Genomic DNA, 23,795 nt, shown 5'->3' on the forward strand with positions numbered 1-23,795 from the left:
ACCAGCCCTGTGACCATGCTGGCTGGAGGGCTGAGCCATGGGGCCTTCACAGGGCCACACAGATGGTGTAGGAGCAGCTCCTCACAGGCACACTCAGCCTCGTGCCAGCCCACCACTGCCACTCGGTGTGGGTGACAGGATGGGGGTCCCACCCTACCGGGGTGCCACACACCAGCCAGGGCACGAGGAATCTCTCACACGTGTGTCCCCACGGTGCGAGGGCAGACTGGCAGCAACTTGTCCTGCAGCAGCTGAGGACAGCCCTGGGGGGAGGGGGGTGGAGAGGGGGGTGCTGAGGGGAGACAGGAAAAACAGCACCAATTTGTCATAGTCAAATTTTGTCAAACCAGTCCCACTTCCTTCTCCATCTGGCTACTGGGCTTTGCTGTCTGCAGAAAGCAGAAAGCCCTTGGTCTGAGCAGGGCTGATGACGCAGTCTCAGGTGCCGTTCCTAGCTGGCAGCAGAGGAAGTGCAGAGGTGGTGCCACAGGTCAGGCTGCCCAAGGGCTGGTCTCTCTCCCTGTTTTGCTGGGGACCTCAGTGATGGGGCAGAGAGGCTGCTTATTATTGGCTGCAGTTGATAACAAAGAGCACTGGGGGCCAGAATGGGAAATCAAAATGGTATTGATGGGGTCGAAACACCTTCTGTGGGCAAATGCCAAGCACTTCTACTTTGGGATGGGATAATGGGCACTGCAGGAGCAGCCCCTGTTTCCAATGGACCACAGAAGATGACTAGATGGGGAGCTGGATGGCCATGGCTAGAGCTTAGCAAGCTGAAGCCAATGGAGATGAAGCCCATCCACTGTCAATATAACAAACCACAGCAGCACGGGATGAGGGACCACGTCCTGGGGCAGGAGCTCCCATGGGAGGGTCAGTGCAGAGCCCAAGAGAACCTCAAAGGACCGACATGCACAAGGAACGCCCCAGCAGCATGTGTCCCTTTGTTACCCTGCACCTCGGCACAGAGCCAGGCAGGGGATGGCTGGCTGGGTGGGAAGGGTGTGGAGCTTCACAATCTCACAGGGACCAGCTGGAGGTGTAGGGCCGTGCCTGTGAAGAGCGGCAGGCCAAGGGGAAGTGCAGGAACAGTTTTCAAGCATGTGAGAGACAGCTGCGCATAGGAAGGCTATCGTCTGGTCTCCGTGTCCCTTGGGGACAGGACAAAGTCCTGTTGGATACTGAGATGAGCCATCCCCACAGCCTGATGAGACCTAGGGTTTGTGTGGGGGTGCTGGGGCTCATCAGAGGCCCACAATGGGGACAGGATCCTGAGGCGTGCCCACCACAGCAGCAGACCACTGAGGCCCCATGTCTTCTTCCCTGGTGCCATCAAGGAGGCAAAGCAGGGACCCAACCTCCCCTCCCCTGGACCTGGCTGCCTGTTGTGCTACGTTTATTGTCCGTAAGGCAGAGCTGGCACCTCCAAAGGGTTACAGCAGAACTGGAGGCTGCACACAGCAAACACTGACCCTTGTCCCTTTGCACCCACCAAATGGCCTTATCCCATGCTTGCAGCCCCAAGGCATCACTGCAGGCTCAGAGCACGCTGAGAGCCGCAGGGCAGGTGCCTGCCGGGTCACTGCTCCCCCTCTCACCCCAAAGCTTGGGCGTTTTGAGTCCATGGCCACAGGCAGTGGCACCCCAGCCCCCGGAGAGCCGCTCTCTGCAAACACCGCGTTGGCACTTGTCCTTAGGGGCCAGCCCAGCACTGCCCCCAGCAGTGTGGGGCCATGTGGGTGGCTGGTGATGCGCCAGTGCAGCCAGCACACACTGGGTGCGGAGCCGGGGTGGGGACGGCACAGTCCTCCTGCGGGGAAGCTGCTCTTGGGAAGGGGCACTGGCGTGTGGCTGCCTGGCCCCAGGGGAGGGAGTCCCCCAGCACTGTCCCAGCAGGCTGGGGCCAGCGCTGCCCCTCTGCACAGTGCCAGCGCAGCCTCACGCCTCCTCAGCGGTGGCATCGATCCCCGCGTAGGTGAAGTTCTCAAACAGAGCCATGTTCACGTAGGCCTGTGGGGGAACCTCAGTCAGAAGCCAGTTGTTACAGTGTCCCTACCTACCCCCAACCCTGCTGGCACCCTCATGGGCACTGTGCCCCAGGGGAGGCAACATGGTTCCCCACACCGAAAAGTGGTGCTAGGGTTACCCCTACATGTGATGGGATCACACAGGTTCTGCTGCTGGATTTCCCCCCTCCTCCGAAGCCCAAGGGATGCTCCAGCACTCAGACAAGCCCCGTGCAGGGTGGGCATCCCTCCTGCTGATGCGAGCACCCTGTGCCCAGCTCTGACGCCGCTGACACTCACCTTCCTGGCCTCCAGCATGCGGATGAGCTGCATGGAGATCTGGGCAAAGGGCGGGCGCTCGTAGGGGCGGTCACGCCAGCACTGCCTCATCAGCTCGTACCTGAGGACAGAGAGCTGGTGGTGGCTCAGTGTGCATGGGGGAAAAGGCAGCAGAAAAGGTGCTCGTGGGAGATGGGGGGGAAGCAGGTGGGAAACTGAAGCCCAGGGAACGTGTTTGGGGTGTGGGATGCCAGCACATCCCCTAGCCACAGTGCTAAGGGGAACCAAGCAGGAGCTATCCATTGCAAGTTCCAGAGAGCTCCATGGGGCAGTGCAGCCAGGGGTACACGGGTGCTGCCACCAGCCCCAGGCTCTCTGCCTACTTACACCTCGTCGTCACAGTTGCGCGGCTTCTCCATGCGGTAGCCCTGGGGCAGCTTCTCATAGAGCTCAGCACAGGTCATCCCGCAGTAGGGTGTGCCTCCTGCGGCCAGAAACACACAGCTGGATGTGGTGGGGACAGTCCCTGGGTGTCCCCTCTGGAGCTGCAGGAGGACCAGTCCTGTAGGGACCCGAATAGAGGCAGGGGACAAAGAAGAGCCTTACCCAAGCTGACGATCTCCCAGAGCAGGACACCAAACGACCACCTAAAAGGGCAGGAGCCAAGGCTGTAACAGAGCCTCCAGCTGTGCCCCACTGATGGGCACAGGGCAAAGCTCAGGGTGGAGCAGCCAGCCAGGACTCCAGCTGAGCCGGTGGCTCCCCAGGCAGATGCACCAGCATCATTTCCTGCCCTTGCATCACCCAGAGCAAAACTGACCGCCCTGGAGAGGGATGGAGGTGGCTGTGGACATGCCCAAGCCCCAGTGACCCTGCCTGCAGGACTTACACGTCACTCTTGGTGGTGTACACACTGTAGTTCAGAGACTCAATGGCCATCCAGCGAACTGGCAAGCGGCCCTGGGGAAACAGAGAGAGACCATCAGAGAAGGGGGGATGCCCTGCAGATGAAGGCAGCTGTGACCCAGCTGGTCTCTGTATGGTGTGTGGTTCCTGCTGGTGGCAGGAGTCCTGCACACCACATCGGTGCAGGCCCTGTGGAGATGCTTCTCTCCTGCCTCACCATTGTCTTCTTCACATAAACCTCCTCCCCTCTGGAGAGGCCAAAGTCAGCAATCTTGGAGGCCAGGTTTTCTCCCACCAGGATATTCCTTGCTGCCAGGTCCCTGTGAATGAACTGAAAAGGGCCTGCAGTCAGCAGGAGCTACCTTCTGCTGGCCTTGAGGGTCTTGTACCCTGCCCAAGAGTCCCCAGGCTCCTGGGGAAAGGATTGGGGCTTGCTGGAGTCATACCTGCTTCTCACTCAGGTACTGCATCCCCTTGGCTACATCTGAAGCAAACTGAAGCAGCTGCTGGGAGGTGAGGGTAGAGGCAGTGCCGTGCTCCTTGGCAAAGGCTGGGTCTGTCTCCAGGACTCGGCTTTTGCGGAGGAAGTCGAGGAGGTTTCCATAGGGAGCATACTCAATGGCGATGTACAGGTAGCCTGGGGGGCAGAAGGAGATTGGGCTCATGGGGCTCTCCACAGCAGAGAGGATATACAGCTGGGGAGAGGAGAGAAGGGGACAGCTCTCACCCTTATTCTCGCAGGCACCCAGCAAGTTGATGATGTTGGGGTGATGGCCTAGTTTGCACAGCACCTCCAGCTCCCCAGCGAAGTCCCGATGGTCATTCTCTGAAGCAAATTCTGGAAGCAAATCAGGGATGGATGCCTCAGTCCTAAAACAAGGACCCTTCTTCTGCCCCTCTGATGATGGCTCCTGCCCCTCCTTGACCCTGAGCATGGCCCATGATGCACCTGCAGCCCCCAACCCCCAACCCAGCCTGCCCACCTCCCCACACCATTCACCTTTCAGCATCTTGATGGCCGCGTTCATTTTCAGGCCGTCCTTCTTGATCATGGCCCTGATGACCTGCCCGAAGTTGCCTTCCCCAATCATGTCCTCAAACTTGATGTCTTCCCACTCCAGGATGGGGTAGCTGAGGGGCTCGGGCTGTGGCTTGGGCCGACGCGTCAGGGTCAGGGTCCCTGAGTTGAACTGCAGGATGGTCTCTTCCCCCTGGCAGATGGGAGCAGGTGAGGTTAGAGGCACCGGGCACCCCTCTGCCTGCGCGGCAGCCCAGCAGGGCAGGTGTCATGGGCAAGGGTGGGCTCCGCACCCTCTCCATGTGGAAGTGAGGTCTGTCTGTGTCCGGACTGGAGACTATGGAGCGTGACCTGGATCGGGCTGGGACGTGGGGAGCTGGGGACATGGTCCTGGAGGGGCAGGCAGCACTCACCGAGCCAGACTGGTACGTAAAGGTGCGGCGCCGGTGGAAAAAGTTCTTCTTGATGAGGAAAAGTGCCAGAAGGGCAAAGAGGATGGTGAGGCAGGTGACGGACACGGAGCCGACGATGGCCAAGAGCAGCTGCTGGTCTATTCCTGACTGCTCGGTGCTTTGGCTGCCCAGACTGGGGGGCACGCTCAGTGCTCCTGATGAAAGGAGGGATGGAAGGTTGTGGTCCATGGCTGCACCTGCCCAGGCTGCACAGGTGGCCAGACACCAAGACAGCAGCCCTCTCCTGGCACCCCATGGTCCCATGAAGGCACCACAGCTGCATCCTGAGCAACCAGGACCATGGTGGCATTGCCCAGGCCCTGCCACAAAACCTGCTGGTTTCTGGACCCTCCAATCAACTCTGGGTACAGCCACCAGCTCCTCCCATGACAGCTGTGCCCTGCTCCTTTAGCTCCTTGCACACCGTGTCGCCCCCTGGCCAAGGAAGCCTGTGCTGTCACCATACCACCCTTGCCCCATCAGGTTTAGGAGGAGCAGGATTTCTGAAGATACCCACAAATGTTTTGTGTTTGGGCTCTGCTTCAGAGATGCTCTCTGAGGTTACCATAAGCACCCTGGTCACTCTTTGCTGACCCAGATGCTGAGACCAAGCTCCATCAGAGCTATGAGCCTTCTGCCTGCTCACCATCTCCCAGAGTCTTGGCTTTCACAGGCTGGCTCCACTCCCCTGGGACGTGAGAGTTGGCCCGGACACGGAACTGGTAGGTGGTGCTGGCGTTGAGACCCCCAACGATCTTGGTGGTCTCGGCGCCACTGTCGGTATCGATCCACTGGGGCTCACTGGTGCCCCCCACCTGCTGCAGCTCCACGATGTACTTGGTGATGCCCCCATTGGGGTACTCAGGGACTGTCCAGGAGAGCCTGACAGCGGTGTCAGACACAGATTCTGCAGAGAGTGACCGTGGGGAGGAGGGCCCTGGAACAAGGAGAGGAGAGCATCAGCCCCAGCATGGGGTTCCCACAGGTCTGAGGTCTGGATGCTGTGGGTGTCAATGGAAACCAAAGCTGTGCCAGATTTGAGAGACCTCCAGGAACCCTCGGCCCCTGCTTGGGCAGAGGTAAGAGGAAATAGAGCTGCTTTCCAGCAGCAGGGCAGGACCACACCCATAAACACTCCCAGCCTCAGGGACCATCAAGCTACATGTCTCTGTATTAACTCCTGGGATATTTTCTTTCTTCAACCCTTCCTCGCACACAGCAGGTTTTGAGCATCTTACCATTCCCACTGCCTCCTCTGTGCCTTCTCCAGCCTGCCCACATCCCTAATCCCAAATCAACAGATCACACAAAATTACTGAGCAGAGAAAACTTCACATTCCTCAAGCCTGATGCCCACCAGTGCTCCCAACGTGTACTGGCTGGCAGCAAGCCTCACTGGAGGCCTCAGGCACTGCTTCCCTCTTGCCTGCCAGAAAGTTTGGTCAGGCTGGTGCTGCATCTCCCCATGGTCTCCCATCCACAGGTGTGTGCATGTGTCTCCAGAAGGGACTGGCAGATCTCCTCAAGCCCTAGTGACCATCCAGCAAAACTGCCAGGCTGCAGGATTAAAGTGAACTAAAGGGGAAAAAAAATCATGCAGAGTATATTTATATCAAAGAACTTGTTGCTACAGGGCTACTGTAAAGGCTGCAAGTATAGACAGGTCCATCAGGGCTTGGACAAGGGTGTGGAGAACAGATCTGTTTGTAAGCATCACTCATGAGGACCTGAATGTCATGTTCAACTTAGGATCTTTCTCAGCTGCTTGGTGTTGAAGGCTGCAGTGTCTAGTGGGGGAAGGGGGACCCATTTTCCTCCAGGAGCTGGACCTAGGGATGGTCACTGTTACATTTATAACTGATTTATCATTGTAATTCCCTGTAATAATTCCCTGTGCACTGCTGGACCCACCTTTGCTGTTGATCATGACCTTGTAGAGGTCAGAGGGAGGGCCCAGGCTGGCGCAGTGATAGACCAGCACCTCCAGCCCATACTCCTTGTTGAACTCCAGGTCCCCGATGCGGGCAGAGAGCACAGAGATAGATGTGATGTTTTTCTCACACACCAGACGCCTCGTGGAGTCAAAGAGGTGGACGATGAACCCATGTGCTGGCTCATGGTTACTGGGCAATTTCCAGTTCACATGAAGTGTGTTTTTCTCCTCTATGGACCAACCTTCAATCACAGGCTTGACTGTGGGCTCTGTGAACAGAAAGTCAGCAAAAGCTCATGCACCAGGTTAGAAGTAGGGTCAGTGGTATGGTCAGGGTCAAGGAGATGGGGGCTCACCAAGGCACTCGGTCACCATGATGGCCTCAGGCCCCTTGCTGCCTTCCCCACCGTCCCCTGGCCGGCTCAGCTGCACCTTCACGACATAGGCAGTCACTGGACGGAGGTTCATGAGGGTGATGTTCTCGCTGTTGTCGACTGTTGGCCAAGAGGACATGTCAAAGCCGTGCCTCAGACCCACACTCTGCCATGCCACTGGTGTCCTCCCCAGCATCACTGTAGGGGGCCCAGGATGGACACCTCTGTGCACCTCAGACCCCCAATGGCTGGGGCAGCTGTTCCCTGCTGCCTGGGTCCTACCTGTGTCCCTCTTCCCGTGGCAAACACGTACCCACAATGGATGACCATGCTGAGCTGTCATCCTTGGGCTTGTAGAGCAGCTTGATGGACACAATGGGTCCATCACCGGAGAAGCAGTCCACAGGTGACACCACAAGCTGGCGGCTCTGCTTGGCCAGCAGCCGTGGTGGGGTCAGGGGTGCTGGTGGCACTGGGGATGAAAGCAGAAGGGAGGAGATGAAGGAGGGAGTGACAGGAGTGGGACTGGGAGCAACAAGGAGCAGAAGGTAGGGACATCCACCACCTCTTGGCTTCTACCAGCTTTGTCAGGGTGCCACCCAGTCATCTAGGGGAGACGGGGGGCGGTTGGCATTGCCACACCGTGCTGTCAGCATCTCTCAGCAGCCTCAGCTCATCCCACTCATGCCACTGCCCTCTCCTCACCTCGGATGTTGACCTTGACTTTCCGGCTGTCCTGGCCCCCCGTTGTGGAGACGCGGCACTCCCAGAGTCCGGTGTCTGCCTTCGTCAGGTGCCGCACCTGAAACTCGCAGGTGATCTGCCCCGGCTCGATGATGGCCTTGATGAGCTGCAGGCACACAGGGTGTCATCAGCCCCCCCACTTCCCGGCTTAGCTCCCTGTGCTGGCCTGGAGTTGCACAGCAAACTGTGTGCTTTTGGGGGAGCCGGCAATGTGGGTGGGGGCTGATGTAAGTGGAGGGTGGTGGGACAAGGGCACAGGGTGGTGGGGAACAGGTGCCAGGCGAGCAGCGGTACCTTGAGCACGGTGCCATCAGCCTTGCGCAGCTCCATGCTGTCACTGGCAGGCAACGGGTTGCCGGTGGCCACGCAGCTGACGATGGGCTCTGAGCCCAGGTTGAACTCCAGTTCTGAGGCCAGTTGGATGATCTGGGGGAAATGGTCTGGCACAGAGAAGTCATTGCTAGGGCTGACCCTGTTCCTCCCTGGGTGCAAGGAGGCTGTCACCTTTCTCTGGTCCCAGCTGCAGCAGGGCCCTGGTGCTGAGTGCTGTGGTCCAGCCCTGATCCCAACCCCACATGCTGGGCTCAGCAATGCTCTCAGCACAGCTAATCCCAAACTTAGATGGCACCCTTGCAGCATCCTGGTTTCCATAGGGTTGGGGGCTATTTCTGCAGGTCAAGGGACCTGTTGAGCCAGCTGACAGGACCAGTAGCTGATGGCTCCCTCCAGGCACTGGTGGGGAAGAAGCTGGAGTGTACCCAATGGTGGAGGATAGAAACCCACTGTGGTTCCCCACCAGCCTCACCTGACTTCTCGCAGTGCTGCCCGTGCCAGCCCGCAGGGCAGATGCAGCCGCTGAAGCGGTTACAGCTGCCTCCGTTTCGGCAGGCGCACCCCAGGGCACAGTCGGGGCCGTAGTATCCTGGGGGACAGGCTGCAGGAAGAGGAGAGCTCGCTGCAACCCCCAGCTGCAGCATGGGGCCAGCAGAGTGCAGGACCACGGAGGCAGAGACTGGCACTGTGCTGGTGCAGGCAGCAGCACTGCTCAGCCCCTGCCAGCTCCCAGGCTGGAAGAGGTTTGCAGAGGACCCAGAAGGAAGCCCAGGTTGCACGGGCAATGCAATGGATGCCCACATTCCCATACCTTGGCTGCAGTGGGAGCCGCTCCAGCCTGAGGCGCAGGAGCAGCCGTAGGGGTCCGGCAGGCAGAAGCTCAGCCCCTTGCAGCCCTGGGGTCTCTGGCACACCTCCTGGCAGTTGCGGCCAAACTGGCCTTCCCGGCAGGCTGGAAAAACAAGTGAGATCTGCCCTCACCCGCCACTGGCCCATACACTGTTTGCACTTGGCATGGAACCGGCTCGGGTGCCCCAAGCCCTGTATCACCACCCTGAGCAGGTACAGAAGCCGCGTCCTGCTGATATGGTGGATGGCCCAGCTCTGCTCCAGAAACAGGGGGCACCGTGGGCAAGGAGGTGCTGGGGATGCACGTGGCTTTTCTGGCCATGATGCCCCCCCAGGTCTGGGGGTGCAGCAGGGTCCCCGTGCGTGTCCTGGGCACAGTGCCTGCTCTCGGGGCAGCCCGGCACCTACCTCGCTCGCAGCGGGTGCCCATGAACCCTGGGGGGCAGATACATTCACCAGCGTGGTCATGGCAGATGCCACCGTTCAGGCAGTCGGGACAGTCCTTCTCACAGGACGGTCCCCATTTCTTCGCGGGACAGGCTGCGGGGAGAGCAGAGGGGGCGCAGGGTTGCACCAGGCCAGGGAGCAGCTGTGGCTGCCGGTCCTGCGTCCTGGGGAGCTGGGTCCCCGCTCACCTCTCACGATAAGGCGGTAGAAGGCGCTCCAGAGAGGGCTGTCTCCCATGAATGTGGCACTGTAGACCCCGTTTTCACTTACGCTGACATTGGGGAGCGTCAGGGTGACGAGGTTGCCCCTCACCTCGCCCCGGTCCGTGGTCTGGTAGTAGCTGCCTGCAAGGGGGCAGAGGGTGACCAGGGGCCTCCCTGTGCCCCCTGGGGCTGGTGCCAGGCACCGGCTGGGTGCAGCTCCAGCCCCACGCCTGCCCCCAGGGCCACTTGCCATTTCTTTTCCACATAACGTCCATTTCCTTCCTCTTGAGGACCTTGGCAGAGAAGGTGGCTGGCTCGGCAATGTTCACAGACTGTGTGGCCTTTACTGGGAAGAGGTGTGCTGCGGAGGAGAGGCAGGAGCAGGATAAGCAGCCGTCAACCCCCAGGACACTAACACCGAAGGGCAGCACCAGCACCCCCACCCAGACCACCAACCCCAAAACACAGCCCTGATGCAGCCCAGCACCCACCACACATGCTTCTGCTGGGATGGCATCACGTTCCTTCCAGTTGCACCACATGGGAGCTGGGACCCCTCAAGCCTCCAGCAGGACAGGCAGTCCTTCCCTGTCCCCTTGGGCCCCCACAGGCAGGCACCAAAAAGTGGGATGGGTGCCCTGCCCTCCCGCCAGCCCAACAGCCCAGCCCAGCCCAGGATGCCAGTGGCAGCAGTCGGAAGAGGTGACAGCTGGGTCACATCTGCATGGTGCACCCTTGCTTGATGCCAGCCCGAGGAGGTGCAGAAAGCAACAGCACGTGCAGGTGAGAGGAAGCAGGCGTGTGGAGGCTGCATGCCAACCCACAAGACCTGTGGCCCTGTCATGGATGTTTTCCTGGCCACCCAGGTGTTGGGGATGCAGCGGCAATGAACTCTCAGAGTGTTAACACGAGTCAGCCAGAGCCCATCTCTGAGCAAGAACAGGGCTATAAACACAGAAAGATCTGGGAAACCAAGCCCTGGGTGTGCCAGGACAGAAACAAAGGAGGACACCAGCAGACACCGGCTCCTGGAGCCTGCCTGCATGCCAGCTTTGCACACCCTCAGATGTGTGCCAGGTCAGAGGTGTGCAGGGTCAGAACTAAGGCACATCCAGCACTGCATCCTGCCCCAGCAAAGGCTGGGGGCTGGGAGGAAGTGGCACATGCTGCGGATGCCCAGGGAAGGGCATCACAGGTCACACAACCCAGTAATCCCCCAGAATCACACCCCTGCCTCCAGCAGCTGGCAGCCCAGCTTTCTGGGGCAGGTATTACCCATCTAGTTGAGCTCTTTCTGCCCCAGATGGGCAGTCCTTTGTAAAGGGCACACAGATGTGGCCCCCATCCTGCCTCACACAGGGCAGACAGACACAGTCAGCACTTTGCATCTACATACATGGGATCTTACTGCTGCTCCACCACGGCTCAGCAGTGCCTGCAGCCCGGGGCAGAGCTCATCCCTCCCTGCCAGCCCAGGGACAGCAGCTGGCACAGCCACTTGTCCAGCTACTTGTGATGGGTGGCACAGGTCCCTGCACAGACCCTGTGCCACGCTGGTGGGGACTTCCCTGCATGACAAGAACTACAAATTAACTCCTATTTGTGCTCCCTTCTTTTTAGCCAGTTATTTACCCATGAAGAGAGATCCCCTGTCACCCCCCAGTGCGGAATTTCTCTCGAAGAGCCTCTGAAAGGGAATTTTCCTAACTTGCCCTGGAAATTGGAGCAGACAGCATCAGCCAGGTTGCCCACAGCACCCTCCCTGCTTCTGCCCCAGAGACCTCCCACTGCAAACTCACGCTGCCTCTTCCTCAGGCACCGCATAACCACAAGTTCTGCTTGCTATTACAGTTTCCACCAACCTGCCCAGTTCTGAGTGGGTTTACAAGCCTGTAAGTCCCAACACAGAAAGCGTTTAGGAAAGGCTGGCATCCCACGAGCAGCCTTGCTGCCCACCCTCCACTCACAGCCCACAGGCAAGGGCACAGCCCTGCTCAGGACAAGCCCAGCCTGGCAATGCTGCGCTGCTCTGTTCAGCCATTGATCACCGGTCTCCTGCTCTCAGCACTGGCATTTTAGACAGATCCCCCTCCCAAGAAGGTTCCCCAGCTTCTCTATCGTGCACATGGATGCAAAAATGAAATAATGCTGGTTTTCTGCAATTGTTTTTCTGGGTGTCTTTCTGCTCTGGATACTGTAAAAAATAGGTTACTGCCAGGTTTCAACTCTTCTGAAACTGCTCCTCAGGGTCTCTTTGATCTGCTTTACTTTGTTTTTACAGCAAAACTTCCAAGGTTTATCATCTTTCCTATGTTCCTTGTGAGTGACCTTTTGGGAGGTACTTTGTTCTAACACCATTCCCCACCCGCTGCTTCATCGCCCTGGGCTGCTCTTGACCTTAACAGGACCAACAGCGTGCGCTGAGCCTCCCCTGGGGGTGCTGTACACAGCCCTGCCTCCCCCTCCAAAGATGTAACTTTTTTGGTTACTTTTTCCTTCGACCCATCTGCCTCGATCTTTTATTTCTCATTCTTTAAATTAAGCAGAGCAACAGCAGCTTGTTTGGCATTTGGAAAGAGGTCATTTTTTGACACCCTGACACTGTCCAGCTCGTCCACAGCAGCATTTTGGCCTGACTATGTCAACCCAGGAGTGGGGGGCTGGCTGGATGCCTCCCCACCATGGGACACCCCGTCATGTGGATGGAGCCCCAGAGCTGCCACCTCCTTCTGTGACTTATAGACAGGATATATGTGGGTGTAGAAACCCTGCTGTGCTCCTCACCCCCAACAACCCCACTGCTGGCTGTACCCCCCACGCCATCTCCTGGTGCCTCTCCCTTCCACTCTCATCGCCTCTCAGCTGCTCTCCTTCCCAGACTGGCTGGCACCATTTCTGATAGGACTGCTACCGTTTTTGGGTCAAGCCTTTGGCAGAGGACACAAGCTGATCCCTACTCCTTTGGGAATGCTCAGACCCCACCAGCAGCCTCTGTTCCCCAGCTTTGGAGCTGCTCCAAACAGCTTGCTAAAGCTGTGTTTTAACACAGGTGGGGAAACTTGTATCCCCCTCATCTTATTCTCAGACAAAGGTCAACTGTTTTAGTCAAAACTTTGTAAAAAAGAGCCAGAAATCATCCTAAAACAGAAAATTTCAGTCCTAATAGTTTTTTAAAGTCTCAAGCACAGAGGCAAGTGGAGGGAGAGTGTGGGCAGTGTGGGACAGTGCTGCTCCACGGGCTATCTCTCTCACTGGCCAGCCTCGGAGGCCCTTTTGGCTTATACAGCCCAAAATGGGAGCAGGACACAAGAGCCCAGTGCTGCTCTCAGCTGCAGTGTGCCTTGGCAGTGCCTCTCTGCAAGGCCCCACCACCAGAGCAGTGATGTGCCGCTGTGGCATGGTGCTCACCAAGCACCCAAGGAGGCTGCTGGAGAGATGCCTCTCTGCTGCCTCAAGCCTTCCTGGCCTCAGCAAGGAGCCCACAGCAGGGGCACAAGGCTGGAACGGCTCCCATGGGCTGCCCCCTGCCCTGGTTAATGATTTCCAGACCCCACTGTCTCCTCCAAGGGCACCAGTTTTCCTCGTGGACCTTGCCCTGTTGCTGGGCACCGTTCCCAGGCCAGCAGCTGCCCACACTGCTGCCCATCCGCGGAGCTCAGCCATGTTCCTCCACCCCTCGCCTCTGCACCCACCAGTACCAGCGGACCCCAAATCTATTCTGTGGGTCACAGCCACCCCCCTGCCACGCTGGCTGGCACCGAGATTGCAAAGCACAGGACAGGCAGCTCCCACATGTGCCCGGCTGGCAGGCAGGAGCTAACTACTCTCCCCCCTCCCCAATCCCGTCCCCCACCAGCTGCTCACCATAGTGGCTGTTGTGCACATAGACCACCTGGGCCTGCTCGGTTGGGGTGCGCCCCAGGCAGTAGAGTATCCCCACCAGGTCAGCCATGGAGAAGCCCCTGGCCTGGATGTAGTTGCTGCGGTTGCGGTAGTTTTGGAAGCCCATCTTGGGGTGTGTCATCACGATCTTGTTCTCTCGCTCGATCTGCAGGTAGCTCACATCCCGCTCCCCCATGACACAGGAGAGGAAGAAGTCAGAGTGGGACAGGCTCTGCACATTGGCGATGAGGGTGATGTCCAAGATGGCCCCTGGGGTGGGGAAGCACAAGGGCACGTCAAGACCGGACGCCATCTCCCTTAGGGCCCGACTCCATCATCCAGATGTCACCCCATTTTCAGGACATTTTTGCCACCCCCGGCCCTGGAGGCACAACCAGATCACATGTAGCCCCATGGTGATGACATGGGGGGCACTTCCACTCTGCTTTTGGAGATCCCCACAGGCTCAGCCCCCCACCATGAGCCAAGCATGCAGTAAGATGGGGGTCCTGGGGCCCCTCTCCTCCCGTGAGCTGCCCACACTCCAACCCCATGCCAGGGAGAGGCAGGCAGGGGAAGGCACTGCCAGCTGCTGAGGTCTCCAAATGGCGGATCACAAAAGGATGTTTCCTCCCTCCAAACCCTGCTCTGATGGCGCCACTGAGCTCCCTCCGTCACCTCATCCCACCAAGGCTCTCTGGGGCAGGGGCTACTGCCTGGGGCAGAGGGAAAAGGGCAATTTACCTGACAACTGTGGGAGGAGAAGCAGAAGATAAACGTGGAGTCCCATGTCCTTGGAGCGTGTCCCGAATCTGGCACAGGTCAGGAAATCTCCGGCATGTCTCAGACACGGGTGTTGGAGCCGGAGGCCGAGGCTGCCTAGGGGCTCCACGTGAGCGGCGGCTCAGGACCTCTGCTCCGTGCCTGCATCCTCCATTTTGCCTCTGCCCTGCTGCTCGGCGTCTGGGGCAGCCGGGACCACCTCCTCTGGTGCATAGCCCAGGTACGGTGAGGAAGATGCCTTCTTGGTGGCCACCCAGCTGTTCAGGATCAGGGCTTGGTGGCGAAGAAACCACTGAGGTCCCCTGCCCAGTGGCACCTCTCTCGGGGAGCTGGCGAACACCCCTTCAGGGCTAGGACTGTGTGCTCAGGGGTCCCCAAGCCATGTTGAGCCCCCAGCCTGGCTGGAAGGTGTCCTGACCCCCCCTCCTCGCCCCCCGTGCAGAGGGTCTCATGCCCCAGACTGCCCAGGCGGCAGCATCCCTGTCCCCTCTGCGCAGCCCCACAGCCGCTGGCTGTGGGAAGGGCTCTCTGGAGCAGGGAAAGGAAAGGGGCCAAGGGGCCGTGGCTGGCGGCGGTGGCGGAGCCAAATCCTGTTTCCCATGCAGCGTTTCCTGCTCTCCACCCATTGTTTGGAGACGGCCCTGACTCCAGGAGCCGTCAGGAGTTGCCCTGTGCAGGCTCTCCTCCTGGCAAGTGGTGTGTGGCAATGCTGAGGCCGTATGCACCTCGTGACAACTTGGCGTTCCGCTGCCATGAGCATCCTAAGATGCCAAGGCATGGCCCCAACTGGGCTCTGTGTTGTGCCAGGGCCCAACTCACTCCTGCAGCAGCCTGTCGGGGGGCGGCTGTCTGGGTTGAAAGGGGATGAGTGGGAGCACAGGCAGGGTGACAAAATGACAGCCAGCCTGCACTGGATGGCAGCCTGCCAGGAAAGAAACCCTTCCATGTTGTAGTGAGCATGTCTGGGAGTAAGTGGAAAGCAGCAGAAAGCCCACCTTTCCTTGAGTGCTTTCCCAGTGCTGGCACGGGCATGACACAGCATGGCCCTGCTGCCTCCCAGCCTGGGGCTCACATGCAGCCCTCCTGCGAGGCTGCCCCTGCCTCCGGCGGGCTCCGGGCTCTTTGCCTGGCAAACAAGTGGCATTCCCCAGGAAATCACCGCAAGCTTCACCCGCCAAACTTCGTACTCCTCCACAAACCGAGCCGTTCCCATGTGAAAGGCAGGGCTGCTGGGGAGCCAGCCTCATGTTTTGGTGTGTCCCGAGCCCATGCTGTATCCGGCCAAAAATCTAAAGCACACATGGAAAGGAAGGGGAAATCCATTCATCGCTTCCGACTATTTACAGTGTGCTCCTGGGCTGCGCAGCGCCGCAGCGTGCCGAGGGAGGGAGGGCAGCGGGCAGGAGCTCCCCCAGCGCAGACACCCGGCCACCCTGCAACAGGAGGGATGGAGAGGATCTGAAAAAGACGTGACGCTGCACGCAGCTGCCCACATTTGCTGCGTTGGAAAACTCAGCCCGGTGTTTTGCCATAGGTTGTGTGTAAGCGAGGGGCTCTGGTTTTGGGAGACCCCCCAGGGCACTTAAGGCACAACAATAACATCAATGTTGAATGAGTGGCCATCCTGCAGCAGGACACGGGGGCTGTTGAGCAGCTGAGGCTGGTCCCTCCTGATGATGTTGCCCTCCCAGGGTCCCCCACATCCCCGTTGTCCTGGCCAACCCCAAGTGCATTTGCAAGAGTCCCCACGCTCAGCACAGCCGCAGGAAGCCGGAGTGGGGGGTGGGGAGGAGTGGTGGGGGGTGGGTTTACAGGAACAGAGAAATCAACGGTTTCTAGTCCACTGGCTGTAGAGGTCAGTGTCGCTCAGAACAGCAATGGCTGTTGTGCCACCGGGTGTTACACATTCCGTGCCGGGGCAGCAGGGAGAGAGCGCACACACTGCGCTCCCCCGGCAGCATGTGCACAGCCCTGAGTTACAATGCGCTCTGGAAAAAGTCCTCTGACAAGAGGATTATTTACGCAGACCAAACACGCTTTTTGGGAAGGCTTGGTGACCGAGGGCCCTGCAGCATACTCCTCCCTTATGGCCCAAGGGGAAGTGCTGCATTGCTTCGCCCTTGTGGGGCATGGGAGACATTTGGGGTCTGCTCTCCATGCCAGATGGTGCCCAGAAGATCTCAGGGATCCAACAAGGGCTCTGACCTGAGATGACTTTTTTCCCTCACCATTTTTCTAGAAACATCTGCATAAGAGGTTTCTATCTGTGCAGCTCCTTCGGTTGGGAGGTGGGCTAGGAAACCTCTCTGGGAGGTTTTTGTGGGACAAACAGCCAGGACCCCAGAGCTCCATTTTAACTTCAGGGGAGGGACAGGGGAGCTGGGTGCAACTGAGCCCTGGCCAAGCAGCTTGCCACACTTGCCCTCCTGTAATACGGAAAGCTCCCGCTGCCCAACCCCTAGCCCACTGAAAGCACCTGGATGTCTGCTGAATCCACAGACCTCAACTTTTCGCTGAATCACGGCAGACTAAAAAAAAATAAAGGGACAAAAATACCCCCTTTTGTTATCCTTCACACGTTTAATGCACAGCACCGCATGCCAGAAACCATAACGCACCGATATGTTTCCTGATAGGAAACACAACCGCCCTGTGAGAGCGCTGAGGGGCTGGGCTGCCTCAGAGACAATTTTCTAGCCCTGCTTTTCTGGCTGTTTGTCTTGTTCTATGGTCAGGGTGGGTCCCAGGGAGGCCCTGAAAGGCTGGGTGAGGGGCTGCTGCCGCGAGGCATGCGAGCAGCCGGGCAGCGGGGTGGCTGAGCATTCCCAGCCCAACTGGTCGCATCAGAAGGGCAGCTCGGGTCGCAGACACCTCCCTTGGCTGTGCTTGCGTTCCCCACAAACTCACAGGATCAAGGATGGGCTGCTGGGAAACCCTGTCCCTGAGGAAAGGGTGGATCGCACGGCTGTGGAGGAGCCCCTTGGCAGTTGGAGGAAGTGGGGCCGCCCTGTCCTGGCTGCTGCCGGGGTGGAAACTGCAGAGCTGCAGTGTTCTTGTTGTCAGGCAGCTTCCTGCTGCTAAGCAGGAGCGGGGATGGGGAATAGGAGCAGAAAGCAGGGAGCAGGGAATGAGGAAAAGAGCTGCAGAGGGAAAGCCATGAGCAGGCCAGCGTTTGCCCACTCACACTCCAGTACCGGTGGGCATGGGAGCACATCCCACCCAACCATGTGTGTGTGCCAGCCAACACCTGCAAGATACAGCTTTGACAAGATTTCCCTGATTTTCTGAGACTCCATGGCAAGGCTGGCAGGGAGCACTATTGATGAGCTCAACCGGGACACCTGGGTGCTGCTCAGGGAAGTCACATTGTTATTAGCACCTCCCCGATGCTGGAAAGACAGCACAGCTGAGCGACCGCCAGGCCCAGGGACCTGCCCATGTGCTGCACATTTTAAACACCTTTCCACCTGAATCCCGATGGGGCTTTTATTTTCCTGTAGGAAACATTTATGCCACCTCTGTCCCAGCTTCTTCAGCTGAGGCTTACTGGGTGCCCCTGCCCTGGGTGCATGGAGCCAGGGCTGGGCTCAGGCTGCTGTCCTTGAGCATGGCCATCCCAGGACAGATGCTGCAGAGGTGCCCCCTCCTCCCCTGCCCTTTCCCCCCCGGTACCCCCTGCTGCTCCGCTCCCGCCGAGGCACCCCCAGGGTCCACCAGGCAGGTGCGGGTGGTCCCCCGCTCGCCGGCCGGGGGAGGCAGCGGGCGGCCGGCGGTGGGGCGCGGTGGTTAATGTGTAACCGGTGCCGCCACCTTTCACCCGCACGCAGCCGTCGGGAGGGACGGGGCCGCGGCGGCAGCCGGGCTGGCTCCCAGGTACCGGTGGTCTGCGGGGCCGGGCGGTCGGGGCACGGGGGGAGGGGGGGGTGTCGGTAGGGGCCCCGGGCCGTGCGGCCGCAGCCACACCTCGCCCGGCACGGCCGGCTCTGCCGGCTCCCCGGCTTCAGCCGAGACTTGTTTTTCTGCCCGGCAGGTTCCTGGAGCCAAATGGCTCCTGCCCGCCTGCTCGCAGTCTGCAGCCTCCTCTGCGCCTGGTCGCCGGTGACGGGACGCTCCTGCAGCCTTCACCGCCAGGTAGGGGGGCCGAGGGGGCTGGGGGCGAGCAGGGGCACCCTCCTGATGTCCTGGAGCGCGGCGGGAGTGGGTGGGGGCACCCTGTGCCTGCGGCGTGGCAGGTCCCAGCAGGCAGCTGCGATGAGCGATGGGGCCCACGGGAGTTCCATGGGGGGTGTGCTGTGCTGCTGGCCACCAGGCACTGGGGTGGATCGCCAGCCCTGCAGCACCCCTGCTCCTGGCTTAGGGGTGCACATGGCATGTTGTCCAGCTTGTTCGCTGGAGCATTGCATGGCTGGCAAAAGCTTCTCCGGGCCGTGGTATTTCTGAATATGTTCCTTAGGGATATGGCTTAGTAGAGGACAGGTACGGTTGGACTCGATGATCTCAAAGGTCTTTTCCAACACAGTGATTCTGTGATTCTGTTCTGTGACTCTGGGGGTGTCTTGGCTGCTGCCATAAGAGCTGCCCCTAAGGGATGCTCGGCAAACAGCAGCAAGGCACGTCTCTGAGGGGCTCCCAGCCCCTCACCCCCTTCTCCAAAGCACAGTGATGCAGTGGCCAAAGCCAGGGTCAGGGCATCCGTGGGGTCAGCGTCCCTGAGCGCCAGGAAATGCAGCTCACCCATCCTGCTAGGACAAGTGCCACAGCCAGCAGCTCAGCTGCACTGGGTGGTAGCCTGGAGAAGGCAGTAAAAGTCTCTGTTGTGGGCCGATGGCAAAGGGCAGCACTGCCCACTCAGTTCTCAGTCCTCCCTCAAAAGGTTCACACTGTGTCCCCAGCCTTCCTGCGCCCAGCCTTACTGGAGCTTGAGACAGGACCTGTGTAGTGAGTGCCCTGTGGCTCAGCCTCATTATAACCCAGTCTTTGGCAGCCCAGGCTTATTAGTGCCCATCTGTTCCTCTAGCAAGCAGGGATGGTGGGGCCTGATAGGATATCTAGGTGAGCAGGAGGATGAAAGGAGATCATGTGAGAGGCAAAAAATGTGAAGGCCGGCTAGCTAGAGAGCTGCCAGACCTGGAAACCCAGGCCTACGGGCTGCAGCAGACTTCTGCACGGCACCCAAACACAGCATCAAGCAGGAGCCTGTGCCCGTCCAACCAAACTGAAACTGCTGACTTGCTTTCTGGCAGCTTCAGTTTGGGCAGCTGACCCTCTCCCACATAAAGCCCCAGTTTTGGGGGAAGACAAACCCAATCCATCAATGTGGGGTGATTGATCCAGCATGCACTGCTGGCTTTTTGGGACAGTGAATGGTCTCTGGTCTGTTTTATTTACTAGTATTGATAGAGCCAGCCCCCACTACGCTGTGGCCACTCGCACTGTATCCTCAGAAGCACAGGAGAGCTGGAGGTGTGTGTCCAACAGCATGCACAGGCCCTGGGGACCAGCTCTTGACATTGGGTGCTGGTGCAGGTGCCCCAGCTGGCTCCCGCTGCCTGCCTGCACTTGCAGTGGGCAGGGGTTTCATCTGCTTCCCTACCCCAGATGGGAAGATGCCCTTGTGTCACGCAAGAGATCCCTGTGGGCTAGAGGGGGAGATCTGGGGGATGAAAGGAGGTGGAATCCAGATGCCCTGGAAGGAGGTGGGTGGGACCTCTCAGTCCCTTTACACTTCCCTCTCTGCATTTCCCCCAGGTCTCTGCGCTTCTCCTTTATTTCTAGTTAGCTGCTCTCAGTCCTGGGCTGTCCTGCTCACCTTTCTCCATTTACCTGGGCCCACACTGAACTGGCAGCTCATGTGTTTTTTACACCTGGTTGTATCTTCTCTTTTTTAAACTCTGCAAGGGTAATTAGTTAAGACGTTTGAACTTCTGGGGAGTCTCAGTCTAGGGGTCCTCCCCAGCACAGAGAGCCCATTTCAGATAGCAGCTCTTTTCCCAGGGATGGGCTGACTGCAATGGGATGAGCCTCCTGCACGCTCCAAGTTCCCTTCCAAGCAACATCACCGGTTTGGACCTCTCCTCCAACTCCTTGGTCATGCCCCATCATGGGACTCTCCTGATGGATTTCCCTTCCCTGCGCTCCCTCAACCTCTCTGGCAATGCCCTGCTGGTGCTGAGACCTTCAGTCTTCTCCAACCTTGGGGCACTACGTCTGTTGGACCTGAGCAACTGCAGCCTTACCTACCTCCACACAGATGCCTTCAAGGGCTTGGGAAACTTGCACACACTGCTGCTAAGAAATAACAATCTGCGAGAGCCTGAGGTTCCTTTCCTCCTGCCACTGAAGGCCCTTTTCCACCTGGACCTGCAGCACAACGCGCTGGTTGCTGTGAACACTTTGAGCCTGCAGCTGATGGAGACGGTGCCGCAGGTGCGGCTGGAAGGGAACCCCTGGGTCTGCGACTGCGCTGTGCATCCTCTGCAGCAGTGGCTACAGCGCAGGCGAGGTGAGCAGGTGGGGTGGGTGGCAGGAGATCTGTTGGACAGGAGAAACCCTGGGTGCAGGGCTCCCACTCGATCCAATTGCTCCAACCCCAGGCAGGAGCTGAGCTGGCTCTCTTGGGATCTCTTGCACCCTGTTGAGGGACACAGAACTAAAATGTGTCAGTTCCTCACTTGCAGTTACACGTGGTACCAAAGATTTATAGGAACAGGAGACAGGATGATTCAGCCCCTCTTCTGGGAAATGGGCTGCATTAGCTGTTCAGACCCTAAATCCACCTTTATTTATCTACATGGAGTGATCACATTTTCAAGAGCTGCTGAACACTCAGTACCTCCTCCTGTGGAACAGGATCAGGCTCCAACCCTCTGAGCTCAGCTCCCAGATGAGAGCAGCCCTGTGACAGGGGGGTTTCTATCAGTATCCATGAATTTGGCATTAGCCAGTTAAAAGGTGCCTCCTAATTATGGTCATAATCATGGTTCCATGGTTGGGGGATTGTTTTGTTTGCTTTGCTTTTCAATGTGCTGGCAAGGCTGGGGAGGCAGAGCCAGGAGCTCCTTGTGATGCATTCTGTTAACCCAGGAGCAAGCAAAGAGCACCTGCTCTAAACTGGGAGGGGATGGGTGAAGACCCTCTGTCCCAGCTTTGCCATGTGTCTCCCAGCTGTGCAGGTGACGTGCGCATCACCCCCGGGACTGCAGGGCCGGGAGATTGCAGCTCTGGATTCCCAGGACCTGGGCTGCCAGGTGAAGCAGCGGTTTCCTCGGGGGGCCAGCACAGTGCAGCAGACCACAGTGGCCCACAGCAACAGTAAGTTGTGCAGCTATGGGGGCATCTGGAAGGTCTAGCCCCTCCAGCCTTCCATCACCCCAAGTGGAGATCCCCTGCTCTGCCCCACGCTCCCAGGGGCTCGGGCTGCCCAGGCACCGCTGGTGCAGTGCCGTGGTGGGGAGGGTGACCTTCAGCAGTGCCGTGGTGGGGAGGGTGGCCACTGTCTGGAGGTGTCTGCTGGCTTTGCAACAGAAAAGTTAGCAGATGCCACACAGCCACATGGAACATAGACTCCACGGTGATGGGTACCAGTATCAGACCAGCAGCTTTCCCCACGGTGTTCACACACCGTTGGTAGCAAGCCCTTGGTGAAAAGCATTTATATTGCTCCTGCATTCCAGTGCTGTCTGCACACTGCAGGCATGCATGGAGCTGGCTGCTGAGGAGCACCAGCTATGCCACAGGCTGACCTGCCGTGCCCTGATGTGCTTTCCCTGTGCTGCAGCCACCACACCGCCTGCTGGGAAGGGAGGAAGGAGCTGGACATACCTGGTGGGCTTCGTGGTGTCAGCAATCGGCATCTCCCTCCTGATTGCGCTGGCTGCCAAGTGCAAGCTCTTCCACAAGAACTTCGCCAGCTACCGACACCGGCCGCTGCCTGAGACCGTCTCGACCAGCATCAGCCCCATGGAGGACAGCAGCAGCTGGAACAGGGGCTCTTCAGACTGGGGCACCAGCAGGAGCCAACACATGTCCCGCTCTGCCAACCTGCAAGCTGAGGATGACGATGGCTTCATTGAGGACAACTACATCCAGCCAAGTGAGCAGCTGCGGGAGGAGGAGGAATGGGAGTCACGCCTCTCCATTTGAGCCTGCAGCCAAGCCTCCACTGCTGTGGCCTCTCACTGCCCCCCACAGCTCCATCTCCTTCCTGCCCTTTCCAACCTGCACTCGACTTTTGGGCCCATGTGCTAGGGACGGGAGGAAAGGAGTGGAGAGGAGGAGGTAGAATGGGTGGACTGGGAATGGTGATGGAGGCTGAAGGCAGCTGACTCCACAGTGTCCCAGGAAGACACCAGTGGGGCTGCCCCAGCACGTGGGCGCTGGACCCACTGCCGCTCTCATGGCCTTGCTTGGATGCTGAGGATGGAGGAGATGGTGCCTGGGCAGCTCAGTGGGGTGGGAGGAGGAGCCTGCCCTGAGGGATCTCAGGCACTGGTCCTGCTACCCCACAGTGGATGGTGCTCTGCTGTGTCCCTCGATGTTTTGTCATTCCAGGGTGTGATTAAAGCATGATTTAACCCTACCTCTGCCTGCAATGGTCTGTTTGGGCTCTCCCAGCAGTGGTGCTGGGAGGAATCCCCCTCCTCCCGCCACAGCCCCGCAGCTGGGGTGCGGCCTTTTTCGCGTGTGCTTTCAAGGACCATAAATACATTCCTCCTTAACTGTGCCGGTGAGAGAACAGATCTGTGGCACAAAGTGCTCTTGTGCAAACAAACCTGTTCCTTGACCTGGCACAGGCAGCCCTGGTGTGTTGGCACAGGGTTTCTGGGCACGTCTCCTCAGCGTCGCTTCCCTCCGTGTTCCTTCCCAGTTTTCTCTCTTCCCCATCCAGCAACACGTGCTGGAAAGGCACTTACCATTCCCATGCTGGCTCTGCAGAGCTGAGCAAACTTGTTGGCCGTGGTGGCTGCGGTGTCAGGCAGGCACGTGCACTGGGGCGAGACAGCCCTGTCCCCCCGCACCCATTACAGAGTCCCCTCTCTATCTCTAACCCTGGAGTTACACAAACATTGTAATTTTTGCATTCCTGTCATCTTTGTGGTACGATAAACAGCACACGAGGCACAGGTAACTCCACCTTGTTTCTGCTGTAGACAGTTGTGCCGTTGTGGGTCGTGCTGGAGTTGAAAGCAGGGAGCAGCAGCTGGGTTCACCCTGACTAAGTGATTCATGAAGCTGGTACTGTCTGGCTGGGAAGATTTCCCGGGACACAGCCTGGTTGTTATGGTCCCTGGTAGCCAGGGAATCTCTCCGTCATGCTCCGGAGCATGAAGCAGCATCACAGGGATGGCATTTCCTGTAGCCCTGTTGCACGGCTTGTTCCCCCACCTCTTTCAAACCTCCCCCTTTGACTGCAGACTGCCTGTTTCTCTGCTTGTTGAGGTAGTTGTAGAGCAAATAATAAATAAGGAAATAATACACGCCAGAGAATGTAAACCAGAGGGGACAATTGGCTCAGGCATTGGATGTGTGATACAGCCCAGTGACTAAAGGCACCTTCCAGAGATGGAACGTGCAATTTGAAGCC

The 23,795-nt window shown here is 58.7% G+C and overlaps 2 protein-coding genes across 3 annotated transcripts; one reads left to right on the plus strand and one right to left on the minus strand.

Annotated features, from left to right (window-relative positions):
• Positions 1 to 1,389: 1,389 nt before the first annotated feature.
• On the minus strand, positions 1,390 to 14,300 carry TIE1 (tyrosine kinase with immunoglobulin like and EGF like domains 1). Of its 2 annotated transcripts, XM_084266069.1 has the most exons (23): positions 14,174 to 14,300; positions 13,412 to 13,699; positions 9,794 to 9,908; positions 9,533 to 9,684; positions 9,306 to 9,437; positions 8,860 to 9,000; positions 8,521 to 8,649; positions 8,010 to 8,155; positions 7,677 to 7,821; positions 7,285 to 7,443; positions 6,954 to 7,091; positions 6,576 to 6,866; positions 5,311 to 5,601; positions 4,626 to 4,819; positions 4,195 to 4,405; positions 3,922 to 4,032; positions 3,641 to 3,831; positions 3,412 to 3,525; positions 3,178 to 3,248; positions 2,895 to 2,935; positions 2,676 to 2,772; positions 2,310 to 2,409; positions 1,390 to 2,013 (listed from the first exon to the last, which is right to left on the minus strand). In XM_084266069.1, the coding sequence occupies exons 1-23, from the start codon at positions 14,217 to 14,219 to the stop codon at positions 1,942 to 1,944; spliced, it is 3,375 nt and encodes a 1,124-aa protein (XP_084122195.1). In that variant the 5' UTR covers positions 14,220 to 14,300; the 3' UTR covers positions 1,390 to 1,941. The 2 variants fall into 2 exon arrangements, with proteins under 2 accessions (XP_084122195.1, XP_084122194.1); XM_084266068.1 differs by lacking the exons at positions 8,521 to 8,649; positions 8,860 to 9,000; positions 9,306 to 9,437; ... (2 more) ...; positions 13,412 to 13,699; positions 14,174 to 14,300 and having other exon boundaries at positions 4,506 to 4,819; positions 8,010 to 8,411.
• Positions 14,301 to 18,256: 3,956 nt separating this feature from the next.
• On the plus strand, positions 18,257 to 22,790 carry LOC311193312 (type III endosome membrane protein TEMP; the record flags this gene model as incomplete). The annotated part of the gene is made up of 4 exons (XM_084266099.1): positions 18,257 to 18,343; positions 20,207 to 20,714; positions 21,377 to 21,523; positions 21,990 to 22,790. 4 exons carry the CDS (start codon positions 18,257 to 18,259, stop codon positions 22,352 to 22,354), a joined length of 1,107 nt encoding a protein of 368 aa, XP_084122225.1. The 3' UTR covers positions 22,355 to 22,790.
• Positions 22,791 to 23,795: the final 1,005 nt, after the last annotated feature.

Source organism: Gallinula chloropus (genome assembly GCF_964237585.1).
Source record: "Gallinula chloropus genome assembly, chromosome: 6".
NCBI lineage: Eukaryota > Metazoa > Chordata > Aves > Gruiformes > Rallidae > Gallinula > Gallinula chloropus.